Below are 13560 nucleotides of genomic sequence, written 5' to 3' on the forward strand. Positions count from 1 at the left end.
ACCACCAGAAATCTACTGCATCCGGGTGGCAGTCTGTTACACAGTTCTGCAAGACAGTTGATGCTGTTTAGCAATGACAAAAACAGCTGCTAATTGCATTAGCCTCTTAGCAGTACCGGCAAGCAGATGCTTAATTTACTTGATATTCAGCCATTGTCCTCACTTATTGAGAAATAGAGGGAGATGCGTTCTTTGTACACCCAGTGTGGTGTAATGAATAGAGTAAGAGACTAGGACTCAGGATCCCCGGATGTGAATCCCCAGCTCAGCCATGGAAACTCACTGGGGGTGTGGCACTGGTAAAACCACTCCGTAAATATCTTTCTGACCTTGAAAGCCATATTAAGGTTGCTAGAAGTCCATTCTGACTTGACTAACTATAAACGTTCTTTGTGGGTCTCCAAAACTAGGGTAAGGGAATACAAGTTTTAGTTTTCGGTTGGGTTGCCAGTTAGTCTGTTGCAGCAAAGGGTCCTAGGACCACACAAGACTAATTTTATTTGGCATAAGTTTTGTGACTGCAGATAACCCCTTCAGATGCGCAGGACAAAAGGGGACCGCACTCCACAAAAGCTTATACCAGATAAAACAGAATAGTCTTTGTATTCATTGAGTGCAAGTAATAGATTTTCATGTATCCCTTTCCACAAATACAGAGACATAATGTATATATGCTCTGGCAGAAAAGTCAAGTGCCAGTTCCTAGCAGTTCTTTTTTTTATAGGACAAATCATTTAAAATTTAAAAGTGCCTTTCTCTGTTTACACGGTCTGTCAAGGAAGTTATCTGTTCAGTTACACTAGTGTATGTTTCCAATCTTTGCAGAGTGGCCAACATCTCAGTGAGGCCCCTCCAGAGTGGTTCACAAGCTACTTGGAAAAGGTGAGTACTTCGTCTTCTAGGGCACATAGATTCTTCCAACCCTTTTATGAAAGAGGCTTTGAGGACAGGGGCATTGGAAGTATCCTGAGCAGATCTTGAGAACAGCAAATATTTACTCTACTCATGAGTCTTCAAACTAGCTGGAGTTGAGCATACAAGCTGAAATTCAGTACAACCCATCCCATATGCCAAACTGGTCAAACACATATGGGGCATAGCTGGTATTCTCGAGACCGCGTCAGGTCAATCCTTAGACATTACAGTGAAGTCAAGGAGTTGAAGAGACTAATGGGGGAACGTTGGCCTATCAGTTTCCCCCTGTTAATATGCAATATTCAGAAGCATACAGTGGGGTCTCGACTTACGAACTTAATCCGTATTGGAAGGTGGTTCGTAGGTAGAAAAGTTCGTAGGTCGAATCTGCATTTCCCATAGGAATGCATTGAAAACCATTTAATCTGCATCTGCTCTTTTCCGTCCATAGAAACTAATGGGAAGCTGCTATTGTGCCTTCTGCCACTAGAGGGGGATATTTTTTCTTTTTTCCCCTTAGGTTCAGGAAAGGAGGAGGAAGGCAGGGAACAGTTTACAAAGCACTTTAGAAATCTTTTTCTTCAACGAAGCCAATTTTAAATCATGTTTTAAAGCATGTTGTGCTGATTTTTTCAGCACAAAGACACACAGGCAAGCTTTTTAGGTGCTGAGGAAGCCTCCCCAAGCCTCTTCAGAGCCAGCCAATCAGCTGATAGGCGGGGAGAGGAGGGTGCAGGAGTGGGGGGGGCACAAAATGGCTGCCAGGCTCCCTTCTGGTGAGGGCTTTTAGCTGTTTCCTGCTCTTTTTCCTGCTGTTTGGGGGCTACCAAGGCCTGGTAAGTGACTTTCTTTTATTTATTTTTAAGTTTCTGACCCCTTTTTCCCCTCCAGAAGCCTCTAAGGAGAGGGAGGGGGCACTTTTTTTCCTGTCCATAACTCGGAGAGTCCTTCTTTCCCTATCAGGCGGGTTCGTAAGTTGAATTGTTCGCAAGTAGGGTCGTTCGTAAGTCAAGACCCCACTGTAGAAATGTGTCAGTTCTAGCATCTGGCCATATGTTCAAATTCTGGGGTTGGAGAACATAGTGAGAACTGAGTACTAGTTGGAGAAAAGCTGGAAGACCTTGCTCAGGGTGCACCTCTTTCTCTCCTGTTTTCCAGTTCCGGGAACAAGTGGTTCAAGACACAGTTGAAATGCTTGAAGAGAAGCTGAGCAAGAAGCTTCTCCTTTCCAGCCAGCTGCCCAGCTCATTCAGCAGCTCTGCACACCAAACCCCTGCAAGCCCTTCATTGCAAGCCAACCCTTTTGATTGGCTCCTCTCATGCAGCAACTGTCAGGCCCCCATCGTGGGCATCCGCTACCAGTGCAGGTAAGACAAGGGCCAGCACCCAAGGTGTTGGAATTTGGCATCGTGAGCCTTTTGCAGTTCTGGGTGAATGTGGTTTGGAAGCTACCCAGAAAGGCAGATTTCTCGACAATATAACCAAAAAAAAGTGGATTGAATCCTGAAGCCAAGCAGGACAACATCCCCATGTGGTCCAGTCAGCCACCAAATATTAGTGGCGGGGTATAACATTACCCACAGTACATTGAGGGAACAAAATACTGTATCCCTCTCCCTTGCCCAACCTGAATGTATTTGCTCAGAAGAGTAACATTCCTTTTATTTTGTTATTATTTGCTTGTTTTATTTATAGGTCACCTTTTTGCTGAAAAGGGGACCCAAGGTGCAATGTTAAAAAGAATAAAATTAAAAACATAGTAAGTTAAACATTAAAAAGCAATTAAAAAGCAAGAATTTGTTTGTTTCTTTAAAATATTTTGACCCCATCTTTGTCCTTAAAAGGATGCAGGGTTGACATACAGCAATTAAAAGACTTTTAAAAACTAAAACAGTAATTATAAAAATATTTTAAAATAATTAAACAATTACTTTTAATTCCATTTTAAACAATTATAAAGCAAATTAAGATCAATATCAAAACACATTTAAAACAACAGAACATGACAGTCCATTTAAAATCCCTCTCAGATCACCAGTCATTAAACAAAAAAATGGGGCCAGCCTAGTTTCCTGTGGGAGGGGGTCCCAAAGTCTGAGAGCAGCGGCAGAGAAGGCCCTGTCCCATGTTTCCATCAAGTGTGCCTTTGAATCAAAGCAAAGATTAAAAACTATCTTAACTTTAAAAAGGCATTCAGGAGCTCAATCATGATTCTTAAAAGCTTGCCTGAAAAGATACGTCTTCGGCTGTTGGCTGAGGGATAGAAGGGAGGTGGCTAGCCTGTTGCGTCTCTTGATACGCCATTGCATCTTAACATGAATTGATTTAACGAAACAGGTGGCAGTAACAGAAAAGCTAAAAAGCCATGCCATCCTCTCTTCACAGTTTGTGTCCATCCTATAGCATCTGTGAATTGTGTGAAGCTGGCGTATATACCCATGACCCCAACCACGTGCTTTTGAAGTTGCGAAGGCCTGTCACGTGTATCTCGGAGACATATAACTTTGGGCAGTTGTCTCCTCGCCTTGCTACTCTGGAGCAAGTCAGGTCAGCAAGCAACTTCTTAGTTTACTCTGTTGTTTGTGTGAACCTGTTTGAATCTTCTCTCTTTCTTTCTCTCTCTCTCTCTCTCTCTGTGCATGCTTCCATCATGTACTTCCCACCCATCCCCCTTTTTTTTGTAAGCTTAAGAGCTCCAAACATTGTAACCTTTCCCATGTGAGATCCTTGATAATTTTGGTTGCCCTTTTCTCTGTTTCAAATCAATGTGTGAAAATCCAGACTTTATCCCACTTTCCGGATATCTCCAAAACTCTCCAGCCTGCTTATGTTGCTTGTTCTGGGCCCCATCACCCACAAGCAAACTCTTCTGCCTGATTGAACTGGGCTCCAATCTCAATATTGTTGATGGTTTATTGGCAGTGGGTTAAGCAAAATATTGAGATGTCTAACCTAACTGCATGTTCAGTTCACAATTTGGAACATAGGTGGGGAACACATTTGTGATACCAGACCAGATTCTCAACCTTCCGACCACCTACAGACCAACTGGCATCAGGGGACAGTGGCTGTGTCCCTCAATTCATGAACTTGACTATACACCACACATCATTGTCTCACTATCTGAAGCTTCCTGCTGGTGCTGTATCTGAGAATCCAGTTTTGTTTCCCTGTGCTTTCTGATGCAGGGAAAATGAACAGGGAGCAGATCCACTCTTATCTAGCCAGATCTCAATACACTAGCTAAAATACTTTGCTCCTGATCTTCCTTGCATAGGGAAGTTGAGCAAGGAATGATGCCAGAGTCCCTGCTATCTCCAGTCAAATGGTAAGGATATTCCCTGCATATGAAAGAATTCATTTTGTCTCAATATTAGAATGGAGGGGAAAGGGATTCGGGGAGGAAACAGGGCAGGAAATCTCTGGTTGGTTGGACTAGGCCACTCTATGGGCTGGAGGTACACAAGCCCTTGATATGGGGTGTCTACAGGACCATCAGCATTGGTGCTGAGCAACACCTCACTATCTGTTCTTTCTTGTTCGTAGTTAGATGCTTGGGCATCCTGGTAAACAAAGGAATAAAAGAAGCACAAAAATTATTTCAACACCACAGTTTTTGTGATCCTCAGCAGGAATCTAATTGCTGGTGCTAATAGTGTCCTTTGGGTAGGCAGAGCCTCTTTTCAGCAGAATTGATCTCTTTTTTCAACACATGCAGGCTTCAGAAACAGATGGACAAGCGTTTTTTGAAAGCGGAGAAGCAGCGCTTGAGAGCAGAGAAAAAACAGCGCAAAGCTGAGGTGCGGGAACTCAAGAAACAGCTGAAGTTGCACCGGAAGATCCACCTATGGAATTCTGTCCATGCTCTGGACACCACTGGCTTTGCAGCAGCCAAAACTGAGAATCTACAATCCAGTACACTTCTGTAAGTAATCTGAGGGCTGGAATACCTGGAGAAGGCAGCTCCCTCCCCCAGGACTGGATTGCAGTGGACTCTGAACCATTCAAGGGGAAGCTGTGCCTAGCTAGGCCAGGGGGCTTTAGGGAACCTTCTGCCCCATTTCCAGTGTTGGTTGCATCTTTAGTTCCCTCCTCGCATGCCCTAGAAATGTTCATTTTGAAAAACTGATGAACACTTAAGATGCTGATTCCTTTCTTAGACTCTAGTTTCCCAAGTAACTTGGTTAGGGAAGCAACGACAGTCTGGAGTGTAAATCTGCCCTTAATTGCAGGTTGCTGTGGCTCTGACTCACCGAAGGGAGAGGGAAGGAACTTAACCTACACTGAGTTCAAGCTAACTAACACCAGACTTGCCTCCTCTCCTTTGCAGTCCCCTCCAGGGCTGCCCTGTCATTGTCCCCACGCTGAGTGCTGCCTTCGTGGACGAGAATCTGCCGGACGGAACATGCCTGCAGCCAAGGACAAACTTCGTCAAGCATTGGCGTATGAGGAACACCGGCAACATGAAGTGGAGCTCTGATACGAAGGTGCTTTCCAGAGCTTGTTTTGTACAGAGAGGAACTTAGAGCTCATAGTTGCCTGCAGGTCCATGGCCCCTTAGCATCCTTCCACTTTTCAGCCCTGGTGTGTAGGCACTTGTAGTTTCTTGCATTGAAAAAAAAGGCACTCGCCCAAGTGCAACAGTGCTCTCTTTCTACTGCTTCCCATTTATTGGAACAACTTCTGTTGCTGTTTCTTTCCTACATTTCCTACCAATGGAAGAGTCCATGAATGTAATTTCCTTCTTTGGGTGAGGACATAGGTTTGATTCTCAGCCAATCACAACCACTCTCTGGGCCCTTGGCTGGCAATTAAAGGCAGAACTAATTGCCTTGTGCTGCTGAGCAAATAGGGAGAGGAAGGGTTAACTTCAACAAACAATGTTAAATCACTAGTGGACTATTCTGCTTTCTAACTCTAGCCCCAAACACATAGCTATTGGGGACATGTTTCAATATGATCTGTTCTAGATTGTTGTTATGTGCCATCAAGTCAGAACTAACTTATAGGAACCCTAAGAGGGATTCTAAGATGACTGAGATATTTAAGGAGTGGTTTTACCCCATAATATTCCGATTTAACTAGGTGTGGGCTGGATATAACAGCTGTCAAATGGGCACACTATTGGCTACAGAATCATACTTAGAGAGTGATGATTAGTGGCTCTTTCTCAAACTGAGAGGAGGTACAAGTGGGATACCCCAGGGTCAGTCTTGGATCCAGTGCTCTTTAACATTTTTATTAAATATAAAATATATTTTATATAGATCAAGGGATACAGGGAATGCTAATTAAATTTATGGATGACATAAAATTAGGTGGAATAGCTAACACCCTGGAAGACAGAAACAAAATTCAAAATTATCTAGATAGGCTTGAGCACTGGGTTGAAAACTACAGAATGAAATTCAGCAGGATAAGTGCAAAGTATTGCACCTAGGAAAAAGAAACCAAACACAGTTACAAAATGGGGAATACCTGGCTCAGCAATATTGCGAGCGAGAAGGATCTTCGAGTCGTTGTACATTACAGACTGAATATGAGCCAACAGTGTGATATGTCTGCAGAAAAGGCAAATGCTGTTTTGGGCTGCATTAACAGAAGCATAGTCTCCAAAGCCCGTGAGGTACAAGTTCTGCTCTATTCGGCACCGGTTAGGCCTCATCTTGAGTTCTGTGTCCAGTTCTGGGCACCACACTTCAAGAAGCATGTTTAGCCTTGAGAAAAGAAGATTGTGGGGAAATATTGATAGCACTTTTCAAATACTTGAAAGGCTGTCATGCAAAGGAGAGACAGGATCTGTTCTCAGTCATCCCAGAGTGCAGGATATGCAACAATGGGCTCAAGTTACAGGAACCCATATTTCAGTGGAATATCAGGAAAACCTTCCTAACTGTTAGAGCAGTATAACAATGGAATCAGTTACCTTGAGAGGTGGTGAGTGTTTGAACACTGGAGAGATTCAGGAGAAATTTGGACAACCACCTGTCAGATCTGCTCTAATTTGTTTTCCTGCATGGAGCAAGGGTGTAGGTTTGATGGCCTTATAGGCCCCTTCCAACTTAATGATGCTATGAATCTATCAGTTCCACATCCCAGTGAGTTTCCACGTCTGAGTGGGGATTCGAAACCAAGCCTCCTGATTCCTGGTCTGTCAGTCACTTTATTCTCTACACCACACTGGGTATCCCGTCCTAGATCAGAACACTGTTACTTTTTGTCCCAGTGGCTAAATTCCAGTTCAGGAAGGTTTCTGAGTGGGGCCAAAGGCAATTTGTGAAGACAAAGCAAAGCAGGAAAGGAGTTGGGTATTTTCCTAGGAGACCTTCAAAGTGCAACTTAAGTCTCTGTTTGTCAGAGGTCAGCCCTAGTGGAACAGTATTCCAGTTTACAATCACAGTTGTCCCCAATCCAGGGTATTTGAAGTATCTTCAAGTAGCCTTATATCGCTAACCACTTTTTAAAAATAATAGCAGAAAAGAAACATATGAGTGGCTAGAGAATCACTGGACCAGAGGTTCCTTGTATCTGCTTTCAGTGACAGTTGCAGCCAAAACTTAGTGAGCTAATGCAAGCCAGTATTTAAACTGTGACCCCTTTGCTTTCTTGATTCACTCCTCCCTAGTTCCTTGCTTCTAGTGGGGTCCAGATTTTTCCTTCCGGTAGTCCCGTGAACTTTAGATCAAGTTTTAGGCAGGGCATTGGTAAAGAACCCAAATTCTCAGCAATAGGATTCCAGTATCTTTTTCTCTATCTATGAAAGAAATAAAAACAATGCCGATCAATGAGGCTCATGCCTGAGGGGGGAATTCAACCTGAAGCACCCTCTGCTTCGATGATAGACTATCCCATTGGTGAGCAGTCACTGCAAAAGATTCTCAAAACATTTGGTTGGAATGACAGACGCTTTTGTTTTTTGTTTTGTTTTTCTAAATTTCATCCTTCAGCTAAAATTTATGTGGGGGAACTTGACTCTGCTCTCCTCTGAGAAGAAAGATGTGGCCGTGCCTGCCCTGCAGCCCGGCCAAGTGGGGGTTGTTTCGGTTGAGTTTGTGGCCCCTCCAGTGGAAGGAACCTACACATCTCACTGGCGGCTGTCGCACAAAGGGGAGCAGTTTGGGCCCCGGATTTGGTGCAGCATTGTGGTAGCCTCCGGTGCCGACTGCCCGGAGAATGGCAAGCTGGTGTCTGCTTTCTGCCAGAAGGGCAGATCCCTTAGTAAAGAAGAGGTGAGGCCCTCATACCCTGAACCCATGCAAGTCTCTTCCCCCTCCCCCGGCCAGCTGTACTTTTTCCATTCTTCCTCTTCTGCCTTCTTTTTATAGCTCTTTCCCTAAGATCTCTCATTCTTCTATTGCCCATCATTTCCTCCTACATATGCTTTTCTCCTTCCTTCAACTATATTTCAGCTTCAGCTTCCCATGCTCAATTACTTAGCTATCCTTGGTTGTTGTTTTTTCCTTTTCTCTTTCTGAGTCGGTTTGGATTAATGAATATAAATTGCTGATGAAAGAATTCTTCTGCATATGTAATGGCACTGGTATGTGGTACAATAGACTCTTGACTGCCCTAGGTCATAAACTTTAATATGTCTACCTTCCGTCAGCCACTAACCTTCTCAGCTTCTTAGCCTTTAGCTAGTATTTTGTGCTTACTGTTCAGCCTGTCGCTAGCAGGTTTCCCAATGAGAACTGGTAGCCAGTGCTACATTAATAGCTGTTTCATGTTGCCCATGCCTTTGATCATAAAGAACCCAGCTAACATGTTCGTTAAAATGAAATGAAAAACCAGGTACACCAGGGAGGTTTCTTTTCTTGATCAACAGAATTGTCATGCATCAAGCAAACGTGCTACATTGTGAGAAGGGTCAGATCTCTAGAGCCCATGCTTTGTATGCTTAAAAAATTCTCAGGAAGGACTGTGTGAGAGAGACTGTGTGAAACACTTGCCGGTCAGACTAGGCCAGCCTTCCCAAGAGTGGTGCCCTTTCGCCGCATTGGGTGGCCGCTCCCTGCCCCCATAGCCCTTGGTCCTGCTCACGAGCGGCGAGGTAGTCCCAACAGGTTTCCTCTGCCTTGGATGTGGCCATTGCTCCTCTTTCTATGGAGATTCAGCAAACCTTCTGCCCATGTTGCCCTATAGTATCTATTCTAAGATACTTAGAGCCTCTCAATTCCATTAGATTCCCAGCCCACCAGAAGGAAAAAAAGAAACAAACTCTGGACTGTCTTCCAGAGACATCTTCTGTGTCTTTATTTTCATTATTGTTTTTTTTACCAGATGCTTAGAACAACAAACTGGAACTGTACTGGTGCTGTTGACACATGATATACAATAAAAATAATGACTGATTATAAGATGGAGTACTTTCTTGTGTTAAATTTGGAAGTTACCACAGAACTGGGAGTAGTTATGTTTTAGGATTACAGCTCACCAGAACCCAGCAGCCTGCCTAGTGACTAGCAGGGGAATACTGGGAGTGTAGTGGCTTTCCCAGATTTTGTTGGACTGGTGACCTCAATATCTGTCTCTGTTCACGTGCCAGTGCTGATCTTGTCCCCTGCAGGAAAGGCTCTCAAAGTTCCAGACAGAAGCTCTGCAGGCCGTCGATAGTGCCATGCAGAGAGGTTTGGCCAGTGGGGCTTCTCCAACAAAGATGAAGGGCGTCCTCAGCGCTAGAGAGTTCTACATTCCATCAGTCGACCTGCTCACAGCTCAGGTGACATTTCAGGGCAAACCACAATGGGTGTGTGTGTGTGTGTGTATCTGTTCCATACATATTTTTTAAAGGTCCTTAATTCCGTTTTGTTTCCTTCCATTAGGATTTACTTTCCTTCGAACTGCTGGACATTAACATTGTGCAAGAACTGGAGCAGGTCCCTCGTAATACTCCTGTTGGTAAGCGTTCTCACACACCGGGGAACTTTTGAATGAGAGTTGCAATGGGTATGTTTTCAGATCACCTCTGAAAGACTCATCACCTCATCTTGAGTCAAGACATGGCATTGTTGGACACTTATGGAAATCCATATTTCCCAAAGGGGACCTGCTACCAGTCTCTTGCACCTTCTGGTCCTATTGATGCTGTTCCTTGAAGTTATTTCTTATCTCCTGGATGCTTCTAAAGAAGCAATGAGGAAGAGCAACTGCAAAGTCTGCATGGTTTCTGTCCATTCCTTGGGAGGTGGTGCCAGCTGGACCCAGAATAGAAGGCACGCAGATGGGCAGCAGTGGTAGCTTGCCAACAAAACCTGTTACTGGCACTGGCATATCTGAACGCCAGAGTAGATTGCTCTGCCACCCACATGGACTTGTAATAAGACTACCAGTGAAGTGAGATATTCCAGTCTTTTTCTTATCTGTGGTTTATTGTAGCGAGGCCAGTATCTGCCTTGAACTCCCTGCCTGAGCAGATGCTGTGTAGGGTTTGTATCATTGACAGGCAGGTGCATCCCCTGACTTGTTTCTGTTGTGTGACCTACAAGCCTACCCCCATTTTCAGTAGCTTTTTTGGCAAAACAAAAGGAGAAGCCTCCTGGAAGTGCAGTTCTTCTCTAATGCAAGCCATGCAGACTTGGTTAAGGAAAAGAATGAGAGCTGGGGATGGAGTGGATTCGATTAAACCACAAGTGATCTTCCACTCACTTGCAGTTATCAAAAGATCGTTTTAAAATTTCAGGGAGGGAGTGCAACCTACAGCAGGAGCAAGCATTACTCTCTGACTCTCTGAAGTTGTCCACCCATAACCTTTTCCAAGAGAGACAGTGAATTGAATGATAGTGGGCGGGGCAACTGAAGGTTTCTGTTGTTTTGTTTTTTTGTTAACTCAGAGTGAACTCGGTTAATTATGCAGGCTACACATTGCAAGCTGGGTACTCATTTTACTGACCTCGGAAGGATAGAAGGCTGAGTCAACCTTGAGCCGGCTACCTGGGATTGAACCCCAGGTCGTGAGCACAGTTTTGGCTGCAGTACAGCGGTTTAACCACTGCGCCACGAGGCAGTTTACCAAAAAACAAACTATTTTTGAGATTTACAAGAGCAAGTTATTATTTTTCCTTCATTCCTTACCTTGCTTTGCGTTTCTAGACATGACACCAGATGTGTCAGCCTTGCCCCAGGACAGTTCCTTGCTGGAGAAGGAGAAGGCCAGTGTGGACCAAAAACAGGAAGTGGAAGAAGGAAGTGCATGTCAATCACTGCCTGGTAAGCAGAGAGCAATGCAGAAATGTTCCTGAGGGGTTCCCAATCCCTTTGAGCCCAATTTTGGGCCAAAGCCAGTATTCTCCCATATCTGAATGCCTGCCCACCTTAGTTATTATTGGAAACTGGCTTAGTTGGCTACCTCTTTAAATCTGGGTGTCATAAAAGACATCGATTAGAGCAAAATGGCTACGTCTAGAATCTAAGGGGTCTTAATTGGTAGCTTTTAAGAATGCTTGTTTGTGAACATGAGGCTGTGAATACTCTGGCAGCATAAGCTTCCTGATGTGCCTTTCCCTGCCCCCATTTGTCCTATTACAGCACAAGAGATTTTAATTGCTAATTGGGAGGGAAATATTGTAAGGTGCCCTTTGACAATCTGGTAGCCCTTTCATCCTGAGAAATGATTAAAGAAAAGGCTCCCCCAAGTTAGGGAGACATTGGTGTCTTTGTAATATCAGCATCCCGTCTTCAGACTCTTTTTCAGACTCTTTTTAGATCTGCCTGCATACAGCTGACCAGTCTTATCTTATACTGAAGGAAGGGGCAAAGACTGCCATGCTTAAAAGGCATGAGAGAATAAATATTAACAAGTTGTATCTGACTTAAGCTTTTTTGGATTGCAGGCCACTTCTTCACATAGAGATTGGCTACAGACCATGTAAACTTAATGTCAGATAAAACTTGTTAGGGGCTTTTTGTTGGTTTTGCTCTGACATGAAAAAAGAATAAACGTGGCTCTCCAAAATGAGTTGAAGCCACTGTAGCTGTTGTGTGGACAGGGAAAAGAATCGGAATCCATCTCTGAGAGTCAGGGACACATGTTCCAAATCATCATCTTTTAGGAGTATCATGTTTACTGCAGACTTCTGAAACTGATGGCAAAGTACTGATAGCGATTCACTCCACAGATGCTCAGGGAGGGAAAAGAAAGGCTGAAAACCCAACAAGCCAAGAGGAAGGAGAGGAAGACATGAGTGGGACGCAGTTTGTGTGTGAAACAGTCATTCGCTCCCTCACCTTGGATGCGGCACCTGACCACAAGCCCCCACAGAGAAAGAAGTCTTTACAGGGTAAGTGCTTTAAATTGTCCTCTGAAAATATTGAGAACCCCCCAAAAAACACCTGGCATTTTGATCTGTCCCTCTGTTTTTGTTGATCTAGGTTCTATGCAAGCACTACCGGACACTGCCAACTACAGCCCAAAAAACAAGGACCTCATCAATGCTATTTCCACAACACAAGAACCAGAGACCAGGAATCAAGGCACAGAGATGACCAAGGAACCAGAATTTGGTAAGCAGAAGAAGCTAGAATTTTTTCTCTCTGAAGACAGGGCAGAACTGAAGAGGATAGAGTCCAAAACATGGAATTTTTTTTTTACTATAATCCCATATGTCCCAGCCAGCCATGCTGAGTGGGTATTCTGGGGGTTGTAATTCAAAAATAGCTTTTTAAGTCTCTGGACTCAGCATCTTTTCAAGCTCTAGTATAGCTAGTCTCTCTGCCCCATGGGAGGGATGATAATAGGTCCCTGTGCTTTGTCGGGATGTATTAAAATTGGAACAAGTGCAAAGAAGAATATGATCATGGGTGTTGAGAAACCACCTTAAGAGCATTCTGTGTGTGACATGCTGTTGTGTGTACATTGGATAGGTTAAACTTTGGAAACGAGGTATTTGATGAAGGGTTGGATAAGATCCCTTTTAGGTTCTTTCCAAATAAACAGGACAGCTGAGAAGAGAATCCTGCCTTGTAATGACTGTGGTTTTCTCAGATTGGTGCAAGAGGGACAGATAAGAGGCCCAGTGAAAGTGACTGCATTAACCTTTGTAATGAAGCAACGTTCTATACATTCTACTAGAGCAACTCTCAGTGCATGATGATGATTCTGGCCATGGTGAGGCTGAGGATGATGCAAAGGATGAAGTCTGCAGCCAGGCGTCTTCTACCTCCTCTGAGGATTATATTATCATACTACCAGAGTGCTTTGACACCAGCCGCCCTCTGGGTGAGTCTATGTACAGCTCTGCTCTCTCGCATCCAAGCTTGGAGAAAGTGGCAGAGGCTTCAGCAACTCCTGCAGGAGAAAGCCGTCCTCTGGGCCGGAGTATTGGTGACATCCTGACCACCTCGCAGACCCTGGATGAGGTGCCACTGACCCCTCAGATTGTGGAACCACGGCCAACTAGGTATTTGGTTTCTATATTACATTTATTCCCCATATTTCATTGAAAGAGTTCAAGGCAGCTTACACAGCTCTCTTTCTTTGCACCATATCCTCATAACAGTTCTGTGAGATAGGCCAGGCTGAGAAAGGCACCCAGATGTGGTTGAAATAGGATTTTAACCCTGATTTCCCAAGTGCTAATCTAACAGTCATAATCGCAGCACCATAGCAAACTTTGATAAGAGTTCATTGCCTCCTATAGTCATAGACGA

General features: G+C 44.2%; 1 protein-coding gene across 2 annotated transcripts in view; it reads left to right on the top strand.

Moving 5' to 3' along the window:
• Positions 1-13560, top strand: part of NBR1 (NBR1 autophagy cargo receptor) — a 32236-nt gene that overhangs the window by 12459 nt on the left and 6217 nt on the right. For both annotated transcript variants that reach the window (XM_020796041.3, XM_078377768.1), the window contains 12 exons: positions 826-882; positions 2074-2282; positions 3301-3462; positions 4634-4840; positions 5246-5402; positions 7863-8144; positions 9482-9634; positions 9738-9813; positions 11005-11121; positions 12030-12191; positions 12283-12414; positions 12983-13310. In XM_020796041.3, the coding sequence (XP_020651700.3) occupies positions 826-882; positions 2074-2282; positions 3301-3462; positions 4634-4840; positions 5246-5402; positions 7863-8144; positions 9482-9634; positions 9738-9813; positions 11005-11121; positions 12030-12191; positions 12283-12414; positions 12983-13310 (2042 nt within the window). The remainder of the gene's footprint in view (positions 1-825; positions 883-2073; positions 2283-3300; positions 3463-4633; positions 4841-5245; positions 5403-7862; positions 8145-9481; positions 9635-9737; positions 9814-11004; positions 11122-12029; positions 12192-12282; positions 12415-12982; positions 13311-13560) is intronic.

The sequence above is a fragment of the Pogona vitticeps genome, chromosome 6 (assembly GCF_051106095.1).
Source record: "Pogona vitticeps strain Pit_001003342236 chromosome 6, PviZW2.1, whole genome shotgun sequence".
Lineage (NCBI taxonomy): Eukaryota > Metazoa > Chordata > Lepidosauria > Squamata > Agamidae > Pogona > Pogona vitticeps.